We start from the raw sequence: 20,526 nt of genomic DNA, 5'->3' as shown, positions 1-20,526 counted from the left end.
TGAGTGCAGTAGCAGAGGGGCAGGGACCCTCCTGGCTGTGGGTACCTGCAGTAGAGCAGAGTCTCTAGTTTCAGTTCCAGGGCAGAGAGGACAGCCACTAGAGGGACCACAGGGAGCAAGGTCATTTTCAGTAAGTGTGATTGGGAGATCTAGGGAGAGGAGGGCCCAAGGTTGGGCCCTGAGGCAGACCTCAGAAAATAACAGTAAGGAGGACCTGAGGCTTGGGCCATCATTCCCCATACCTCTGGACTACAATTTGATTACACTAATAGCTACTAAAAACAAAATAAAACAAAAAGTAAATAAATAAAAATGAGTAAGCAAAGGAGAAAGAACTCAACCATAGATAGTTACTATGCAGATAGAGAAGATTTGGGTTCATATTCAGAGAAAGACAAAGGAGCTAAAAGAAAAAAAGAACACCACTCCTTTTTCAGTGAGAAATATCCAATGGTCCCAAGCACAAAAAGACTTCTTGAAAGAACTTGAAAAGGACTTTAAAGATCAAATAAGAGAGATCAAGGAAAAATTAGAAAAAAAAAATAAGAGCAATCCTAGAAAATCAAGAAAATTATGAAAACAAAGTCACCCAACTTCAATTAATAAAGAATCAAAAACTTAAGGAAGAAAATAATTCCTTGAAAACTAAGATTGGGCAACGGGAAGCTAATGATGCTCTAAGAAATCAAGAAATCATAAAACAAAATCAAAAGAATGAAAAAACAGAAAAGTGAAGCATCTCATCAGAAAAACAATAGATCTGGAGACCAGATCGAGGAGAAATAATATAAAAATAGTCAGGCTACCTGAAAATCAAAGCAATGAGATAAAAATGAGATTAAAAAAAAGAATCTTGAGACAATATTACAAGAAATTATTGAGGAAAATTGCCCTGAAACTCTAGAACAAGAAGGCAAAGTAGAAATAGAAAAAAATCTACTAATTACCACCTGAAAGAAATCCCAGGAGAAAAACTTACAGGAATATCATAGCCAAGTTTCAAAGCTCCCAGGTTAAGGAGAAAATATTGCAAGCAACAAGAAAAAAAAGCAGTTTAAATATCATGGAGCTACAACAAAAATTATACAAGACCTAGCAGCTACTATGTTGAAGGACCATAGGTCTTGGAATACTATATTCCATAGGGCAAAAGAGCTGGGATTATGACCAAGGATAACTTACCCAGAAAAGTTAAGTATGATTACACTTACTATTATTATTATAATATTATTATTATTCAGGATTCTGAATGGGAAAAAAAGACATTTAGAGAACTGAAAGACTTTTAGGTTTTTGTGACAAAAACCACAGAACTTAAGGGAAAATTCAACATATGACATCCAGGAGAAATATAAAATAAACGTTAAAGACCAATTATAAGAGACTCAATAAGGTCAAATTGTTTGGTTTGTATATGTGAAAATATTAGCAATACTTTTACGATTGTCATCATTATTTGAGAAGTTTGAAAGGAAGATATGGGCTGAATTGAGTATGACAGAAGGAGCTAGTTGGGGAAGGCAGGAAGTGCTGAAACCTTACTCTCATCAGGAATGGGTTAAAGAGGGAACAACCCCCCCCCCACACACACACATCTAGAAAGGTATAAAAGTCTTCTAAACTCAGAAAGAAATAAGAGGGCAAAGTGATGTGAGGGAAGAGCATAAGGGCCAGGAACTCTTAAAGGGGTGGGTAGGTTAGGAGTAGGAAGGTAAGGTAGTAGGTAGAATTAAACAGAAGAGTGAGGAGGGACAGGATAAATAGGATGAGAAGGATAGTGAGGAAATAAAGGAAGAAGGAAAATATACAATAAGTAATTGTGGCTTAGAATGTGAATGGCATGAATTTACCCATAAAACAGAAATGGACAGCAGATTAAAAATTTGAATTCAGCAATATGTTGCTTTCAGGAAACATTATAAAAATCAGATATACATAGAAAAATAAAATAAAGGGTAGAATTTAGTGTGTATAAAAAGCAGGGATAGTAAGCATAATCTCAGACAAAGTTAAAGTTAAAATAGATTTTAATCAGAAGTGAAAAATAGAGAAACTACACTATGTGTCAGAAATACTATTCAAAACTGTTTTAGACCATTTAAAATACCTAGACAATGTAAAATACCTGAGCATACAACTGCCAAAATAGGCACAGGAACTATATGAACATGAACATAAAACACTTTTTATACAAATAAACTCAGATCTAAATAACTGAGATAATATTTATTGTTCATGGATAGATAAAGTCAATATATTTTTTAAAATGATAATTTTATCTAACTACTCTATTTATTCAATAAATTCCAATTAAATTAGTAAAAATTATTTTACTGAGTTAGAAAAAACAATAACTAAGTTCATTTGGAAGAACAAAAGATCAGGAACTTCAAAGAAACCAGGAGGGAAAGACGTAAAGGAAGTAGATTCAGTAGTATCAGATCTTAAAGTATATTATAAGATGATAACATTGTTTAAATGTAAAAATAATAATTTTAATTATTTTAAATTAAAAATTTCTTGTATAAATAAAACCTATGTAGCTAAGAATAAAATGAATGAAGAAAATTGGGGGAAAACTTTCATAGACAATCTCTCAAGTGGGATGTGATTGGGTGGAAATATTGCTGTGGTGAAGGAAATGATGAGCAGGTTGATTTTGAAAAACTTGGGAAGATTTGGACTCACAAAGAAAGATGCTATCCACCTTCAGAGAAACAGGTGATGGGAGAAAATAAGCATAATACGGTCTTACATAGATGTGTATGAGTGTATATGTGCATATATGTGTATACTTATATCTATCTATCTACCTTATCTATCTATGTGTAGATTAATAGTAGCCTTCTTTAGGGTTGGGGGAGAGACAGGGGAAAATAAAATAAAAAGTGTATAGCAGAGAGCAAAAGAAAACAAACAAAGAAGCAAAGAAAAGCTGGGCAGCTTTGAAAACAATGTGTAGTATTTATTATATAAGGTTTTTTGAAAGGAAGATTTATTGTTTTACATTGAATCCTCTTTTATTCTCTGCTATGTCCATAACAGTTTTTTTTCTTTTCTCATTTTGTATTTAAGTTTAAAATAAAAAATTTATCAAAAAAAGAAAAGAAAAGAAAAACAATGAGATTTATAGAATAAAGAATTGGAAAGGAAATTAATAGCATGGTACATGAGGTACAAAAATCATGCCCTCCAAAACTAACTCCTTGAATATTAGAATGAACCACATAGAAAATGATGACTCCAGGAAGTGACTATAAATATATTTTTAAAAATCAAAAAACTGAAAAAAAGAAGAAAAAAATCTAAGTTATCTTATGGCAAAAACAGCTGACCTGGAAAACAGATTGAGAGATAATTTAAGAATCATTGTACTACCTGAAAACCATCACCATAAAAAGAGCTTAGAAATCATATTTCAAGAAAACTGCCCAGATTTCTCAGAACTAGAAGACAAAGTAGAATAGAACCCACTTGTCACCTCCTGAAATAAATCTCAAAATGAGAACTCTCAGGAACATCACAGTCAAAATTCAGAGCTTATAGGTCAAAGCAAAAATAAAGCTAGCGTCAGAAAGAACTCAAATACTAAAGAAACTACAGTAAGGATGATATGGAACTTAGCAGCCACCACTATTAAAAACAAACAAACAAACAGAAAGCTCAGAATACAATATTCCAAAGGCAAAGTATATAGGATAAAAATCAAGAATAATTTACCCAGCAAAACTGCTTGTAATCCTACTGGGTAAAAATAAACCTTTAATGAAATAGAAGACTTTCAAGTATTCCTGATGAAAGACAAAAGCAACATAAAAACTTTGAAGTTTAAGCACAAGAGATAAGAGAAATATAAATATAAACTCATTTTTGTGAGGCAGTTGGGGTTAAGTGATTTGCCCAGGGTTGCACAGCTAGTAAGTATCAAGAATCTATGAATAGATTTGAACTCAGATCCTCCTGACTCCAGGACCAGTGCTCTATCTACTGCACCACCTAGCTGCCCCACAGCATCTTATATTCCAATATGAGAAAATGATTATCTGAACCTTATCATCATCACTGGTCACAGAGGTCATCAAATTGGACAGATAGTCTTGGAATGGTTATCTTATGTTTTGCTATTCTTAAAAGAATAGAAAGGCAGAGGAAGAAGAATACACTAGGGAAATAGGGAAGAAAAAGGATAAGGAAAACTATCTCAGGGTGCATAAGTCTATACAAACAAAGAAGGACAGGTGGGAATGTTACATTTAAACTAATGTCCTCTCAGTACACTCATATGACAAGGTCAAAGGAAGGAAGAATATGCACACACACACAATTGGGTATGGAAATAAATTTCATTCAACATGGAAACAGGAAAGAAAGAGAAGAAAGGGAAAAGGGACAATAAGAGGGAAGGCCAATTAAAAGCATGATTTGTCCTAAGGAAAATAAATTTTAACTATAGATGTACAAAAATGTGTGATACAATATTAATGTACTATAAAAAATGATGAAAGGGATAGTTTCAGAGAAAACTGGGTAGACTCTCATGAACTGATGTAAAATGAAGTGAACAGAACCAGGAGAACCATTTATACAATATCAACAAAGACAAACAACTTTGAAAAAGTTCAACTCATAATGACCAACCACAACTTCAGGGGAATAATAATGAAATATACTTCCTCATAGCTGAAAGATCCAGAATGCAGAATAACACACACACACACACACACAAAGGCACACACACATGCACATCTATATACAAATGTGTGTAAATACATTGAAAATACATCTACAGAGAAATAGATAGATAGATAGATACGTGTGTATATGCATTTTTCCTTAACTATATATGACTATATTTCTAACTGGAATTTTTTTCTTTTATTCTGAAGTGGTGGGTGGGAAGGATTTTTGCTGATGGAAAAAATAATTTTAATAAACCTAATAAAACAGAAACTTCCTTAGCTAGCCTTATTTCTCAAATAGAGAGAACCTAGTTGCTAATATCAAAAAATTAAAATGGAGAATCCACAACCAATGAAAAAACAAAGCACTAGAAAATACTTTCCCAATCATATGCCAATAAAACCGATAATTTAAATGAAAAGATCAGTATTTACAGAAACATAAAATATCCAGGTTAGCAAAACAAGAAATCAAAGTTTAAATAATTCCATGTCAGAAAAAAACAAATTGAACAAGCAGTAACCCTGGGGGAAAAAAAGATCAGATGAATTTAAATGTGAATTCTATCAAACATTCAAATAACAATTAATTCCATTATTACAAAAACTGTCTGCTAAATTATGAAAAGAAGGGATCCTATCAATTCTTCAATGCTAGAAATATGATCTTTAGATCTAGACTATAGAAAGAAAATTATTAACCAATATCTCTAATGAATATTGATGCAGATATTAAGTATTCAAAATCCATTGAATAAAATATTAGCAAAGAGGCTATGGCAACATATTGCAAAATTATACACTATGACTAGATTAAACTTACACTACTAATCTGTGATTAGTGCAATAGAAAACCTAAACATAATATGCTGTAATAATTTTTTTTAAGTTTAACATATATACAGAAAATACTTTTGAAAACATACAACACCCAGTTGTTTCTTTTTAATTTTAAACATCATTAGAAAGCATGGACACACACTGAGCACCAACACTATAGTTATAGAAAAAATTCTAGAGACCTTTCCAGCAGCCTGACAAACTCATTCCAAATCCAGTGGTTTTTACTACAATAAGCTACAATTTGATGCATAACATATACTATAATGTATATGCGTATAATATGCCTGTATAGTCATGCCATAAACAAATTAGAGAAGTGAGGGAGGAGACACTTTTCACAACTAGGGATAATTAGGAATAGAGGAAGAGTTCATGGTTCCTGATGACACATGGCATAGAGGTCACAGGAGATAAAATGGATAATTTTGATTACTTAAAATTGACTATTTTCTGGACAAATAAAATCAAGGCAAGTAAAATCTGAAGGGAAATAGTTGTGTGAAAAAAAATCTTTGTAACAAATTTCTTTAATATAAGTGTCCTATTGGACATATATAAGGGATTGATTCAAATATATAAGAACAAGAGGCATTCTCCAATATGTAAATTGTGAAAATATATGAACAGTTAAAAAAAAAGAAATCCAAGCTATTAACAACTATATGAAAAAATATTCCAAATCCCTAATAATTATAGAAAAATAAATTAAAACAAGCTCATAACTATCAGATTGACAATGATAACAAAAAAGGAAAATGGCAATTTTGGGGATATTTGTGGCAAGATAGACATACCAATTCACTTTTGATGGACCTGTGAATTGGTATAGCCATTATACAAAGCAATTGGAAGTATACCCTAAAATTCACTAAAGTTAATCCTGTGTTTGCTTTCCCCTTAACATCTCCCTTAATGTAAATTTTAAAAAATAAAATTAAAGCACAAGTTTATGCTTATTTTCTTGAGAGATACTGGTAGTAATGTCCCCTCCAATAGGTGGGGGATATAACAGCAACAAATGATACTTTAAGTCTGTAGACACTGGAAAGAATAACCGTGTTAACAGATGACTTTTACAAGGAGTTTCCAGTGGCTTTTGCTGAAGTATAAAGAGAAGAAGCCCATTGCTGATGCATTATCAAAGCGGACAGTGCTCAACAGCTGCCAGGTTGAGGCAGATCCACAGGGTATGCCAAATTGAAGTCACTTCTGCCTTAGTTCCCTTCCACGCAGGCGGGAGGGTATATCAGCCTACGCAACATCTGTTCCTAAGGCAACAGGAGTTTCACCACCTATACAATGACTCCGGTTGTTACACTGAGATGAGGTGACACACTGGGATGAGGTGATGTAGTTAGAAGCTAATTCTAGTTCATCAATATTCCATTTACGCTAGACATATTCGCAGCAACCACCCACTCAAAAAAAAAGATTCAGAGATCCAGGGAGCTCTAACCCCAGCTGATCTTTCTAAGCCAACCGCATGCGCGGTCACATTTTCCTTGGGCCTTCTGGTGGATTTACACTCCCACCTCCCAATGGGTCTGTATGAGCATAAAGTCTCCTGCATCTCGTGCCTCCATAGAATTAGAACAAGCATCTAATCCTTGCAGATTTATTTCTCCATTGACTTGGAGCACTGATGCTGCCTGCAACTAAGCGCGTTCCATGGGATAGCTGACCACAGCCCTAATCTACAGACCAACTTGTGCAGGTAGTGACATGACCTTGAACATTATTGTCCCTCAGACCATCCACTTAGTCTTTCCAGTTCCTCTTCTGAAGCATTCAGTCTCCTACTGAATTTAAAGGGCACCATGTCTCCTGCAATGCACCAGACAAAGCAAGAAAACAGTCCCCCACACTGCCCCCCTGACCATAGGTCTGAATGAAGTGTATTGTGTCTGAAAGAGGGGAACACCCTAGTGCAAAACAATTTTATGACGGTGCAGATGGAAGGAGTGCAATTGTGTCTGGGGGAGGGGAAAGGAGTATGAGGACGAGGCGGAAGGAAGAGATTTCCTAAGACTCACCTTGTGGAGCTTCCACATAGCCCCCAAAGCCTTGACTTCATGACTAGAGTGTTTGCCCTCTTCCAAGCACTGGTAACACACAGGCATCTTGCACTGGACGCAATACATACTGTGGTTTTCCAGCTCATGATCTGTACAGGTGGAAATTTTGCGGGGACTCAACCTCCGACTAACCCGGCCTTGGGCTGGGGGCACCAGTCGGTGTTTAGCCAGAGGTCCCCTAGGCGGGTGGCATCTGAGCCGACATGGGTCGCAGTAGAAAACATCGCACTGTTCGCACATTACTGTAGCCTCCTTGGGAGCCTTTTCGCAGAGCTGGCACTTGAGGGCCGCAGCTTTGCTCTGCTGATAGCGATCGATGACCCCTTCCAGAACGCGGTTTTTAGGAAAGCCGCGCAATCCCCGGTCATCTAGGATCAGGCTACGGTGGCATTGTGGACAAGTGATGCAGGAGTTGCGAGGCACTGGGGCCAGAGATGCTGACAAGTGGGCCGCAGGGGGTGGCATGGCCGGGGGAAACACTCGGACTCCGTTGGGAGACTTCTGACACGGAGTGGTGGGGGCACTGGCGAAACCTGCATAGGAACCGTAGCCGCTGTCCGCTTCGCTGTACAGACTCATCTTATCCATGTCCAGATAATCATAATCAGAGACCCCAGAACCCGAGGCCCGACGGCTCTGGGGAGACTCAGACTCCGGGGTCTGAACTAGGATGTTGCGGGCGCACGCTTGGCACAAATTGTGAGAGCAAGGCAGAATGATAGGCTCTCGATAGAAAGAACCGCACACCGGACATTTTAACTCCTCTTCCATTTCTTCCATAGGAGGGCTGGGCTGGTAAACCAAGCGGCTACAGACTGGTGCCTCAGACCTATATAGCTGAAAGTCCCCTCTAGTTAACAGGCTGGACTTGGCCAGCACCTTGGCCTGCAGCAACAGCAGTAGGAGCCGTAGCAGTAGAGTTGCCTTCTGATTTCCCCGGAACGTTAGAGCAGACTGTCACTCTGGCTTGCAGAAAATGAGCCAGACAGCCTGGACCTCCCCCTCCATATCGTTCGGCCCATTGGGGGAATGAGGGTGGATCGAGATCTACCATTGGCTCCGGTCCCTTTCAGTCGTCTTGCCTCCGCAGATAGCAAGGGACTGGGAGAGTAGGCGGGGAGGTGGGGGTTGGGGGATGTTAAAGAACTAAGGAGTCTGCGCTTCAGCACCCTATAGAGTACAGTAGTGTAGGGGAAGGAGATTCACTTTTCTTACGTTCCAATCTTCCCTACTGTCTACCTGGGTAAGGGGTGTGAGAAAACCCTTCCAGATGAAAGGTGACTTCCTCCAGAGGTTATTTTAACAGAGTTCTCCCCCAGACCCATCCTCACCCCTCCCCCTGCCAAGACTGATTCCTTTCTATGACCTTTCCACTGTAGCCTCTCTCCAAGCTATGTAAGCCTTTTCTTCCCTGTCTTCTGTTCAAACCAAGCTGCTCATTTCCTAGCAGGGACAGAAGTGAACTGAAAATTGGATTTTTTTTTTTTTTTACTTTGGGTCTTAAACTTTCCATTTCAGTTCTTGAAAGGTTTCGGGTTCGACCTCGATCTGTCTCAACTCCGTTTTGCATTCAATCAATTTGAAATGATTCCCTATTTCTCCACACTGCAATATGTGGTCTCATATGCAATATGATGTTCTCACAGGAGCATGAGCTCTTTAAGTTCAATTTGGATTACCATGATAGGGGATGGGGAAACCTCACCTTCCCTCTACCTAGCCAAGGGGCAGGAGGGTTATACTGAATTAAAGCCTCTATATGCAATAAACCAGTCCAGGCCCTGGCGGCTCCAGGAAATCCTAGGACCCCAGGCTTGTGGATGTTTCCACCCCAAAGAGAAAAGAAATAATCACTATGTGAAGCCAACAGGGACCAAGGACAGACAAGAAAAAGTGGTTGTCCGAGGAAGAGCATATCAGGGAGATAGAGGGACACTTTTAAATATCATTCTTCTTAATATTTTTTATAATTTTTATTTTTATAATTTGTTTATTTATAACATTCATTTTTTTATACTTTGAATTCCAAATTCTTTCCCTCTCTCCAGCCCTTCTCTTACCCATTGGCAATGGCAAGCAATATTATATCCATGTGAAGTCACGCAAAACATTTCCATATTAGCCATGTGGGAGGAAAAAGCAAGAAAAATAAAGTGAAAAACTTATACTTCAGTTTGTACTCAGAGTTCATCAGGATTCTTTGGAAGTAGATAGTATTTTTCATCATGAGTCCTTGGGAATTGTCTTGCATAGTTGCATTAATGAGACTAGCTAAGTCTTTCACAGTTGCTCATCCTTAAAATATTGCTGTTACTGTATGCAATGTTCTCTTGATTCTGCTCACTTCATTTTGCATCAATTTATGTAAGTCTTCTTAGGTTTTTCTGAAACCATCTTGCATCTCATAACACAATAGTTTTCCATCACAATCATATACCATTACTTGTTCAGCCATTCCCCAATTGATGGACATCCTCTCAATTTCTAATTTTTTGCCATCACAAAGAAAGCTGCCATAAATATTTTTGTACCTGTAGATCCTTTTCCTTTTTCTGTGATCTCTTTGGGATATAGACCTAATAGTGGCACTGCTGAGTCAAATGGTATGCACAGATTTATAACCCTTTGGGAATAGTTCCCAATTGTCCTCCAAAATGATTGGGGCAGTTGACAACTCCAACAGTTTCCGTATTTTTCCACATCCCCACCAGCATTTGCCATTTTCATTTTCTGTCATGTTAGCCAATCTGATAGATGTGAGGTGAACTTCAGAGTTGTTTAATCTCTATTTCTCTAATTAATAGTGATTTGGATCATTTTTTCATGTGACTATTGAGAGCTTTGATTTCTTCTGAAAAATGCCTGTTCATATCCTTTAATCATTTATCAATTAGAGAATAGCTTTTATTTTTATAAATTTGTCTTAGTTTGATACATATTTGAGAAATGAGGCCTTTAGTAGAGAAACTTGCCGTAAAAATTCCACCCTCTCCCACTTTCTTGCTTTCTTTTTTAATTTTGGCTGCATTGGTTTTCTTTGTGCAAAACCTTTTTTATTTCATTTAATCAAAATTATCCATTTTACTTTCTGTGATCTTTATCTCTTGTTTGTTCATAAACTTTTCCCTTAGCTGTAGAAGTGACAGGTAGATTTTCCCATGCTCCCCTAATTTATTTATGATATCACCCTTTAGTCTAAATCATGTACCCATTTTCACCTTATCATGGTATACTGTATGAGATGTTGGTCTATGCCTAATTTCTTCCAAACTGCTTTCCAGTTTTCCCAGCAATTTTTGTCAGATAGTGAGTTCTTGCCTACAAAGCTTGGATCTTTGGATTGGTTTATCAAATACTAGATTACTACCGTCATTTACTACCATGTATTGTGTACCTAATCAATTCCACACATCCAGCACTCTATTTCCCAGACAGTACCAAATTGTTTTCATGATTACTGCTTTGTTATATAGTTTGAAATCTGGTATGGCTAGGCTGCCTTCCTTCACATTTTTCATTGATCCTTTTTCATGACCTTTTGTTCTTCTAAGTGAATTGTTACTATTTTTTCAAGCTCTATGAAATGTGATTGTAGTCTGATTGGTATGCCACTGAATGAGCAAACTAATTGAGGTAGAAGTAATTTTCATTATGTTGACTTGGTATGCCCATGAGCAATTAATATTTCTCTAATTGTCTAGATATCTCTTTATTTGTCTAAAAAGTTTTTTGTGTTCATATATTCATGGAGTATGTTTTGGCAGGTGGATTTCCAACCATTTTATATTGTCTGCAGTTAATTTAAATGGAATTTCTCTTTCTATTTCTTCCTGCTGGGTTCTGTTGGTAAGATACAGAAATACTGATGGTTGATGTAGGTTTATTTTATATCTTGCAAATTTCCTTAGGTTGTTAATTCTTTCAACTAGCTTTTTAGTTGATTCTCTAGGGTTCATTAAATCTGCAAAGAATAATAGTTTTGTTTCCTCATTACCTATTATTATTCCTGTGATTTCTTTTTCTTGTCTTATTGCAATAGCTAGGATTTCTAGTACCATATTGTACAGCAGTGATAATGGATAGCCTTGCTTCACCCTTGATCTTATTGGGAAAGCTCCTAGTTTATCACAATTACAGATAATGTGGGCTCTTGGTTTTGTCTTTTTAAGAAAAGCTTCATTTATTTCTGTGGTTTCTCATGTTTCTCATAGGAATGGGTGTTGTATTTTGTTAAAGATTTTTCTGTATGTTTCCTATGATTTTTGTTGTTGATATAGTCTATTATGCTTATAGTTTTCCAGTGTTGAATGAGCCCTGCATTCCAGGCATAAATCCAACCCAGTCATTGTTTGTGATCTTTCAAATATGTTGTTTTAATCTCTTTGCTAGTATTTTATTTAAAATTTTTTGCACAGGTATTCATTAGGGAAATTGGCCTATATTTTCTTTCTCTGTTTTTGCTCTCCCTGGTTTAGGTACCATAGCCACATTTGTGTCATAAAAGGAATTTGGTAGGACTCCTTTTTAACTTCTTTTTTCAAATAGTTCATATGGTATTGGCATTAATTATCCCTTAAATATTTGGTAAAATTCACTTGTAAATTCATCTGGTCATGGGAATCTTTTCTTAGAGAGTTCATTAATATTCAATTTCTTTTTCTAATATAAGGTTATTTAAGGCTATTTAAGAGTTATTTAAGGACTTTTACCTCTTCTGTTAATCTGGGTAATTTATATTTTGTAAATATTTAAGCATCTCACTTAGATTGTCAGTTTTATTGGTATATAATCAGGCAAAATAACTGCTAATAATTGCTTTGATTTCATTTTCATCTATGGTGCATTCACCCTTTTCATTTTTTATACTGGTAATTTGGTTGTCTTCTTTCTTAGTTTAAGTTAAATTAATCAATTGTTTTATTGGGTTTTTTTCTTAAAACTGGCTCCTTCTATTAGTTTAATTTTTTTTACTTTTACTTTTATTCATGTCTCCTTTGATTTTCAAGATTTCCATTTTGGTTTTTAATTGGGGATTTCTAATTTGTTGGGGTTTTTTTTTTAGTTGTCCAATTCATTTATCTGCTCCTTATCTCTTCTTTTGATATACACAGTTAGAGATATGTTTTCCCCTAAGCATTACTTTAGCTGTACCTCACAAATTTTCATGTGTGAGCTCATTTTTGTCTCTATCTTTCATGAAATTATTGATTATTTCTATGATTTGTTCTTTGACCCAGTCATTCTTTAGTATCAGATTATTTACTTTCCAATTAATTTTAAATTTGTGCTCTTTAATGAATATAATTTTGATTGCATTATGGTCTGAAAAGAATGCATTTAATATTTTCTGCTTTTCTGCATTTGTACATGAGGTTTTTATGCCTTATACACAGTTAATTTTCATGAAGTGCCATGTATACCATTTGAACAACTCTGTTTTTTAAGATGCTATTTTCTTCAGTATTTTTGTGTCTCTTTTACCAAGCTATCATCTTTTTTTTTTTGCATTATTCTCATTTCTTTTCCCAATTTTCTCCCAACACTCTTATTTGATTTTTAAAATATTTTTTAGCTCTTCCAGGAATTCTTGTTGGACTTATGTCCAATTTATATTTCTTTTTCCTTTGAGACTTTCCTTGTAGTTGTTTTTACATAGTTGTCTTCTGAAGTTGTGACTTTTTGTGGTAAGGTTCTTTTTTGTTTGTTTATTCAGTTTCCCAGTCTATTTCTTGACTTTGTACTTTATATTAAAGTTGGGCTCTGCTCACCTAGGGGTAGAGGAAGGCACTGTCTCAAGCTTCAGGCATTTTCACGCTGCTGGTTTTAGAGCTATTTGGAGGGCTTTGGAAGTTTTCAGTGCTTCCAAGGTGGCATGATGTGGGGAGAGGTATGCTCTCCTGGTCTTTGCTCTTGTACTTACCAGGAAAGAGTCTCTGATCCTTTGCAACTAGAAGTGCTATTACTGCTCAGGGCCCCTGCTCTCTTTTGACTAACAGTGCTAATACTTCTTTCCACCCTGGAATTGCAGCCCAGAAATAGAGTTGGGCAATGAAATTGTCAAATAGTGCCCTGTCCTGTGCCTGGTGCTATCACAGGGGCTCCCTGTTATCTCTTTCTCACTAGTCGATCAATTCCTTTACCACTTCTGGGCTGAGAGCACTGGACATTGCTGCTGCTGCTCTTGTTGCCTTCCACAAGTCCCACAACTGGCGTTGCTGTCATGTGTGCTCCAGGCAAGCCTCTGACCAAGTGTCACAGACCTCTCTTTCTGACCTCCTCAGTTGTCTTGTGCTGGGGGAAAAAAAATCTCACCCTGACCTTTTATTGGCTCTGCCACTCCAGAATTCAATTTGAAGTGTTATTTTAGAGTTGTTTGGAGGGGAATGTTGAGAGAACTCTGCTGCAGTGCTTCCTCTACTCTGCCATCTTGGCTCTGCCTGCATTTTCTTAATACGTGTTTTTAATATCAAAATACCTAATTCTCCATGATATGGAGTGATAGTTGTAGTCATATTTTACTTCTTATCAATTGTTACTTTTGACATACATTTCTGTTTCAGTAGGCAGAACCCTAGTTGTCCAGTTAAATTAAAAAAGGGAAGCACATAATAACTGTCTCATGGAAAATTAGAAAATTAGACTTTTTATAATATTGACCTTGAAGAAGTCATTAAGAAAATGAAGTTATCTTTCTGTTTCAGCAGGAACATCTACCACAGCAGTACAGATCATTGTGTGTAGGAGAAAGTCTCCTTCTAAAAGTGCAGTAACTTAAAAGAAAAATTGAATCTATATCTTTATATATATATAAATATATACATTCATTACCATGTTTTAACTCATGAGTTTAAAAAGTCAATGAGTTTTAATTCATTGACACATGATAGAGATTTGAAATAAACTATATGGCAGTACTAATATTTGTATATTAATTTTTAGCAACTAACAAAAGGAAAAACAGACATGGCTATACATAATAAACATAGAAAACATAAATCCTTATAATCATTTTCTTTATAACAAAATTTTCATTTTGCTAAGTTGTTAGACAAAAGCTAAGTGAAGGAGAGATGTATAATCCAGTATCTTCACTTCTTGAGATTCATTTCAGTGAAATCCAATTCAGTGTAGAGTAGAAGCAAATCAATATTTCCAAAACTTCAAACACTCTGGAGCAGTTCTCTAAATAGCTCTAGCACTGGGTCACCCAGAACCTGAATTATCATTGCTATGCAATAAAAGTAGCTAGCTTATTAAGTTGCTCATGGAACCTAGTTACAGCTTTGAAATTAGTTTAAACAGAATTAGGATACATTTTGTTTGTAGCCCACTTTTTCTTTGAAAATTTATTGATAACTAGCAGCTTATCAAAGAAAAAAGTAGAAAGAAGTGGTGACACAATCCAAAATGTTTTAGGAATGCTTACTTCTTATAGGAATCTCATGAGGCAAAGGCTCCAATTCATTCTTAACAGTCGCTTTGGTCATGGTAAACATTATATTCAGAGTGTTATGAGAGCAGGGTAACTGGAGTTTTGATCTAGGGTAGTGACATCTGGAGTGGGGAGGGGGAAGAGGGGGAAGGGGAATGCTAGTAAATGTTTCACAACTGAAGTACAATACACTTTTAAGTTTAATTTGCTTGTTAACATTTTCTTCATCATTTTCTTAAGTTTAGACAATCAACAAAACAATAAATCAAGCCCTGATTTGTAGCATTTGCTGATTTGTGAGGTGTAATTGTGTGAGCACTGAAAATTTAACAATGGCTTTAGGGAGTCAGTAGACCTGGCTCCAGTGCACCCCTAAATGGAGGCATACTTCCTCCCGATGATGGTCCTCTGGCCCTCCATCCCCTCACCTAGCTTGGTGACCTGGACTGGAGCCACCAACCCTGGGGCCATATCATTCCTTTTCTAGGGCCTGCTTTCCTCTCCTGCTGCCTCTTTCTGGGAATTTGGGGGTCAGAGACCATTTAATATACCATAAGTTTTCTTACTACTCACTCTTCTGCCTCCTCTCCTGACACAACTGTATCTGTACTGTTTTTCTCTCTCCTCTCCCTGAACTGCCCCTAGCTGAAATGGCCCCACAGGCAAGAATTCCTAGCTAGAATTCTGATTTCCAATGATTCTTTCAAGATGAAGAATAATTTCCTCGTATATAGTTTTGTGATTTGTTGGCTTATGACCACCCTGTCATTTAAGTTTTATTAAGGAGAACATTTGAAAGAAAGTATGTTGACTGGAATGGGTCCTAATGGGGAAAGTGGCACAGATTAGCACTCTCTTATTCCTTAAGGATCCAGTACAGCTTGATATTATTCTGTCAAGTAATATACTATTTTTTCTGTTATTAAATATTCCTTGATAGTGTTAGGTTCTGGACATGTAATTTCATTGGTATTGGGAAGTCCTGGATTAGAAAATCCCATTTACCCATGTCAGTTTATGCCTCTCTGAAATTTATAGTTTTAGAGTTGACAAGCACTGAGAGATTTAGTGACTTACCCAGATCACACAGCCAGTATATATAAAAAGTGATACTTGAACCCAGGACTTCCTGACTTTGAGGTTTCATTTCTAGTCACTACAGGAAGTTTTGATTAGTTCTCATTCTTTGATGTACCCTTAAATTCCATTTAATTAATTTGTTCTAGATTTGGGTAATTAGACTAATTCAAAGATAGTCCTTAATTGGAATTTCTCTATTTTGTCCTGATATTTGTTCATTTGTATTAATTTCCTAAAATGCAGCTGTAAGCCCTTGCAGATTTTTCCACCAATATAAACTACTTGAAGCTAGGTTGTTTTGTTCATCCTGAACTTTCAAAAAATACCTTCTGTCTTTTGTTTAATGAGAAATAAAAATCAAAATGCAACTTATGTATTACAGCAAAGTACTGAATCACTATCATGTCATGTGGAAATCTCTTCTTTATTCCATCTGGTGATTAACATATGCCCCAAGGGTATGTGGGTTGATAACTGTAACTTCAAGGAATCCTGTGTATCTGCAGGTATTCATTTATATATTAATTTATATAAATATCTGATTATTCTCTGAAACTTACAGTACTAGTCATCTAAATAATGTTCTTCAACAGTGAATCACACATTAAAATATACCATCTGCTTTTTCATGGTCTGCAAGGGCAGAAGTTTTCTAATGGAAAAACTTAGTTTTCTCTTTATTTGCTTCTGAGTATAATGAAAGATAATTAGCTCCATTCTTCCTACCACAATAAGGAATGATAACACAGTGAATTATAAATTTCTCTTTCACTCTCTCTTTTATTCTACTCTAAAATAAGGCCTAATCTAGGTTCCAGTGGACAATCACTGACCTATAATTGACAACCTAATGTGACCAATGATTTTGTCCCTTTTTGTCTATCTCTGAGAATCATTTTGAAAAATGCTATATTTTCGGGGAAATCATTGCACGTAATGAAAGCTGTTGTTTCAAAAATTACTACTATAATATTTGAGATTTTGGAGAGAAATTCCAGAGACCCTAAAAACTTCTAGGAAATGTATAATTTGTAAGGGCAAAGTATAATCAATTTTTTGCGAAAGACCCTATCACAAAAAAGCTGACTCTTTTAAATTATGGATTAGGTAAAGTCATGTTGTGTTCCACTACGGAGCTTGTGAGGCCTGGTTACAAAGAAGGCTTGATTATCCCATTGGAATTATTATATAAAATTCTCCTGACTTCTTGACAATGGTACTTCCTGGCTATGTGACTTCATAGAGACATTTCACATTTGGGGCTGACTTCTCTCTCATGGACTTGAAAAATAGAAATAGCATTGCATTCAGAGTATAGGCCTGAGTTTGGTTCATATCTTTGACAATTTCTAGCTATGTGATTAGACATGTAATGTAATATTTCTAAGCTACAGTTTGATCGATCATCCATAAAATGGAACTAATAATATTTATGCTACATATCTCACAAGGATATGAGTAAAACATTTTGTAAATCATAAAGTGTTATACAAATGTGAATGAGAATCCTTGGAAAAAAGAATATGTAAGGTAGTAGAAATGAAAGAGGTCAAGTAGGCCTAGGAGATAATGTGGAGTATGCTAAAACTTGCAAAGTGCTTTATATACACCATCCCATTTAATCCTCATAGCAACCCTGTGAGGCGAGCCAGCCTAGCTGAAGCAACAAGGAACCCTGGGGGAAGAGATAAGAGGCAGCATGTGCCAGGCACTGTACTAAGCACTGAGGATACAGAAGAGACAAACGGAAGTCCCTGCCTTCAAGGAGCTTACAATCTAATGGGGGAAACAATGTGTAAACAGATATATACCAATAAGCTGGATAAAAAGGAAATAATTAAAAGAGAGAAGACAACTAGAATTAAGAAGAGTTGGGGAAGACCTCCAGTAAAAAAAAAATGAGACTTTATTTGGTATTTAAAGGAAGTCATTAAAGTCAGAAGGCAGAGCTGAGCGTGGAGAACCCTCCAGGAATGGGAGATAACCAAAGAAAATGTTGAGAGTGAAGAGATAGAGTATCTTGTTCAGAGAACAGCCAAGAGGCCAATGTAACCAAATGGAAGAGGACATGTCAGGGAGTGAGATATAAGAAGACTGGAAAGTTCAGAGAAGGCTAGGTTATGAAAAGAATATTTTGTATTTGATCCTGGAAGTAATAGTGAGCCAGTGGGGTTTATTAAGTAAGGAGTGATGTGATTGGACCTGTGCTTTAGGAAAATCACTTTAGTGTCTGAATAGAAGATGGATTAAAGTATTGAAAGAATTGAGGTAAGCAGATCCACCAACAGGTTATTGTAATAGTCCATGTATGAGAATGATAAAGGCCTCCACTACAGTAGTGGCAGTTTCAGAGGAGAGAAGTGGGTGTATTCAAGAAAGGACAGGCCTTGGCAACAAATCAATACAGGGGGAGGGGAGGGTGAGAGAAAATTAGGAGTCCAGGTTGACTCCTATTTTGCAAGTGTGAGGGACTGGGAGGATGGTATTTCCCTCTACAATAATAGAAAGGTGAAAGGAGGAGAGGAAGGTTTAGGGGGAAAGATAATAAGTTCCATTTTGGACATGTTGAATTTAAAAAGTCTATTGGACATCCAATTTAAGATGTCTGAAAGGTATTATGTGAGATTGAAGGTCAGAGGAGGTTGGGGCAGAATAGGTAGATTTGTGAACAATCAGTATAGAACTGGTAATGTGTGGAAGCTGATGAGATCACCAAGGGAAGCAGTAAAAAGGGGGAAGAGAAGAGAGCTTAGGTCAGAACCTTGAAGGGCGCCTGTACTTAGAAGGCATGATCTAATAATTCAGTGCCTGATATGCTATTTAAGGAACTAGAAATGGCATGGAAGAAAATGAAGTTGAAAGGAATTGCTGGATCATACAAAAACAGATATTAAGAAATTCATGTCGTTGGAGACATAATTTTGAAGTCAATGAGTGATTGAGAGTGATATTGGCTGGCTCTACAAGAAAACTGGGAATTGTTTCTGTGCTACCTTCCCCGGGGGTTTATCAGGATCAGGACTAGTTTGGCCTTGGAACGCTTCACGCATGAGTGGAGGGTCAGTCTTCAGTGAACCTTTGATACATTTTCCATAGTTTAACTCATATTGGTTATTTTAGAATGTAGTGATTATATAACACAATACATGTGTATGGTATAGATCTATAACATAGAAGGTGACTTCTATACAAATTTCTGGGTTTTTAAATTTGTTATAAAATTAAAGAACTAGATAGTTTAGGAAATAGTCAAATTCCCATGGTCATATATTTCAGTATATTTGTCTTACTACCTTTGTGATTCTGAGCAAATAATTTTATCTCATTCAATTTCAAATTCCTCATCTGTAAATGTGGGAATTATGAGGAAGACCTGAGTTCAAAAACAGCCTCAGACATTTGCTTGCTGAGTAATCCTGGGCAAATCCTGTTTGCCTCAGTTCCTCATCTGTCAAATAAGTTGGAGAAGGAAATGCAAAACCACTCCAGTATCTTTGCGGAGATACTCCTCTCTGACAAAAGGGGTTACCAAGAGTCAAATATGACTAAAATGATAAAACAACAACAACAAGGATCTCTTCTAACTCCACATTTTATAAACCTATGATCTCCTCCTAACTAGTCCTGGTTCTGCTTTTGGGAGCCAAGATGGCAGAGTAAGAAGTAAGCTGCTCTCACCATCCCTTATTAACCTCTGAAAGGCCAGAAAATATCACCCCAGGGAAAACCCTGAAACAGCTGAACCAGCAGAAAGACAAGGTGCAGCAGTCCTGTAGCCCAGGTAGCTTGAGAGATTAACGGAAAAGGCACTTCTTGCCCTGGGTGAAGGGAAGCAGCACAGAATGGGAGGTGTCCCAGCAAGCTAGTGGAAAATCCCACCTCAGCATACCAGGGGGAGATCCTGAACCCCAGGTGGTAGAGCAGGCAAACACCAACACCAGAAGTGGTGCTTGAGCCAAGTCCTAAAGGCAGTAATGGATTCAACATGAAGAGGGAGTGCATTCCAGGTGTGGGAGACATTGAGCTAACCTTTTCTGGCTTCAGTTTCCTCGTTTATAAAATTAGGGCGTTAGACTTGATGACGTTTAAGGTCTCTTCCATATCTAACTCCATGACCCTACGAGGTAAGGTCCAGAGAGAATGTTAGTTTGGCAGAATTATAGAATGTTAGGAGGTGAGCAATGTGTAATAAGACTGGAAATATACCTTGGTACCAGGTTGTGAAGGGACTTAAAACCCAAACACAGAAGCTTTATTTTATTTTAGAGGAATCAAGGAGCTACTGAATTTTTTTTAATTAATTAAATAAGATCACACTTGCAGTTAAGGAAATCTTCTTACCAGGTTATATAGAGAATAACTTGGAGTGGTGAAAGATTTCAGGTGGAAAGACCAATTAGGATGCCATTGTAATAAT

General features: G+C 36.6%; 1 protein-coding gene across 1 annotated transcript in view; it reads right to left on the bottom strand.

The window, feature by feature from the left end:
• Nucleotides 1-8,541, bottom strand: part of TRIM9 (tripartite motif containing 9) — a 153,207-nt gene extending 144,666 nt beyond the window's left edge. The window contains exon 1 of the mRNA XM_027849201.1: nt 7,556-8,541. Coding sequence (XP_027705002.1) covers nt 7,556-8,377 — 822 coding nt within the window. The 5' untranslated portion in view covers nt 8,378-8,541. The remainder of the gene's footprint in view (nt 1-7,555) is intronic.
• Nucleotides 8,542-20,526: the final 11,985 nt, after the last annotated feature.

Source organism: Vombatus ursinus, unplaced genomic scaffold, assembly GCF_900497805.2.
Source record: "Vombatus ursinus unplaced genomic scaffold, bare-nosed wombat genome assembly UNPS02007284.1, whole genome shotgun sequence".
In the NCBI taxonomy this organism is placed as follows: domain Eukaryota; kingdom Metazoa; phylum Chordata; class Mammalia; order Diprotodontia; family Vombatidae; genus Vombatus; species Vombatus ursinus.
The sequence above is the reverse complement of the archived record's forward strand: the minus strand, read 5'-3'. Positions and strand labels throughout refer to the sequence as shown.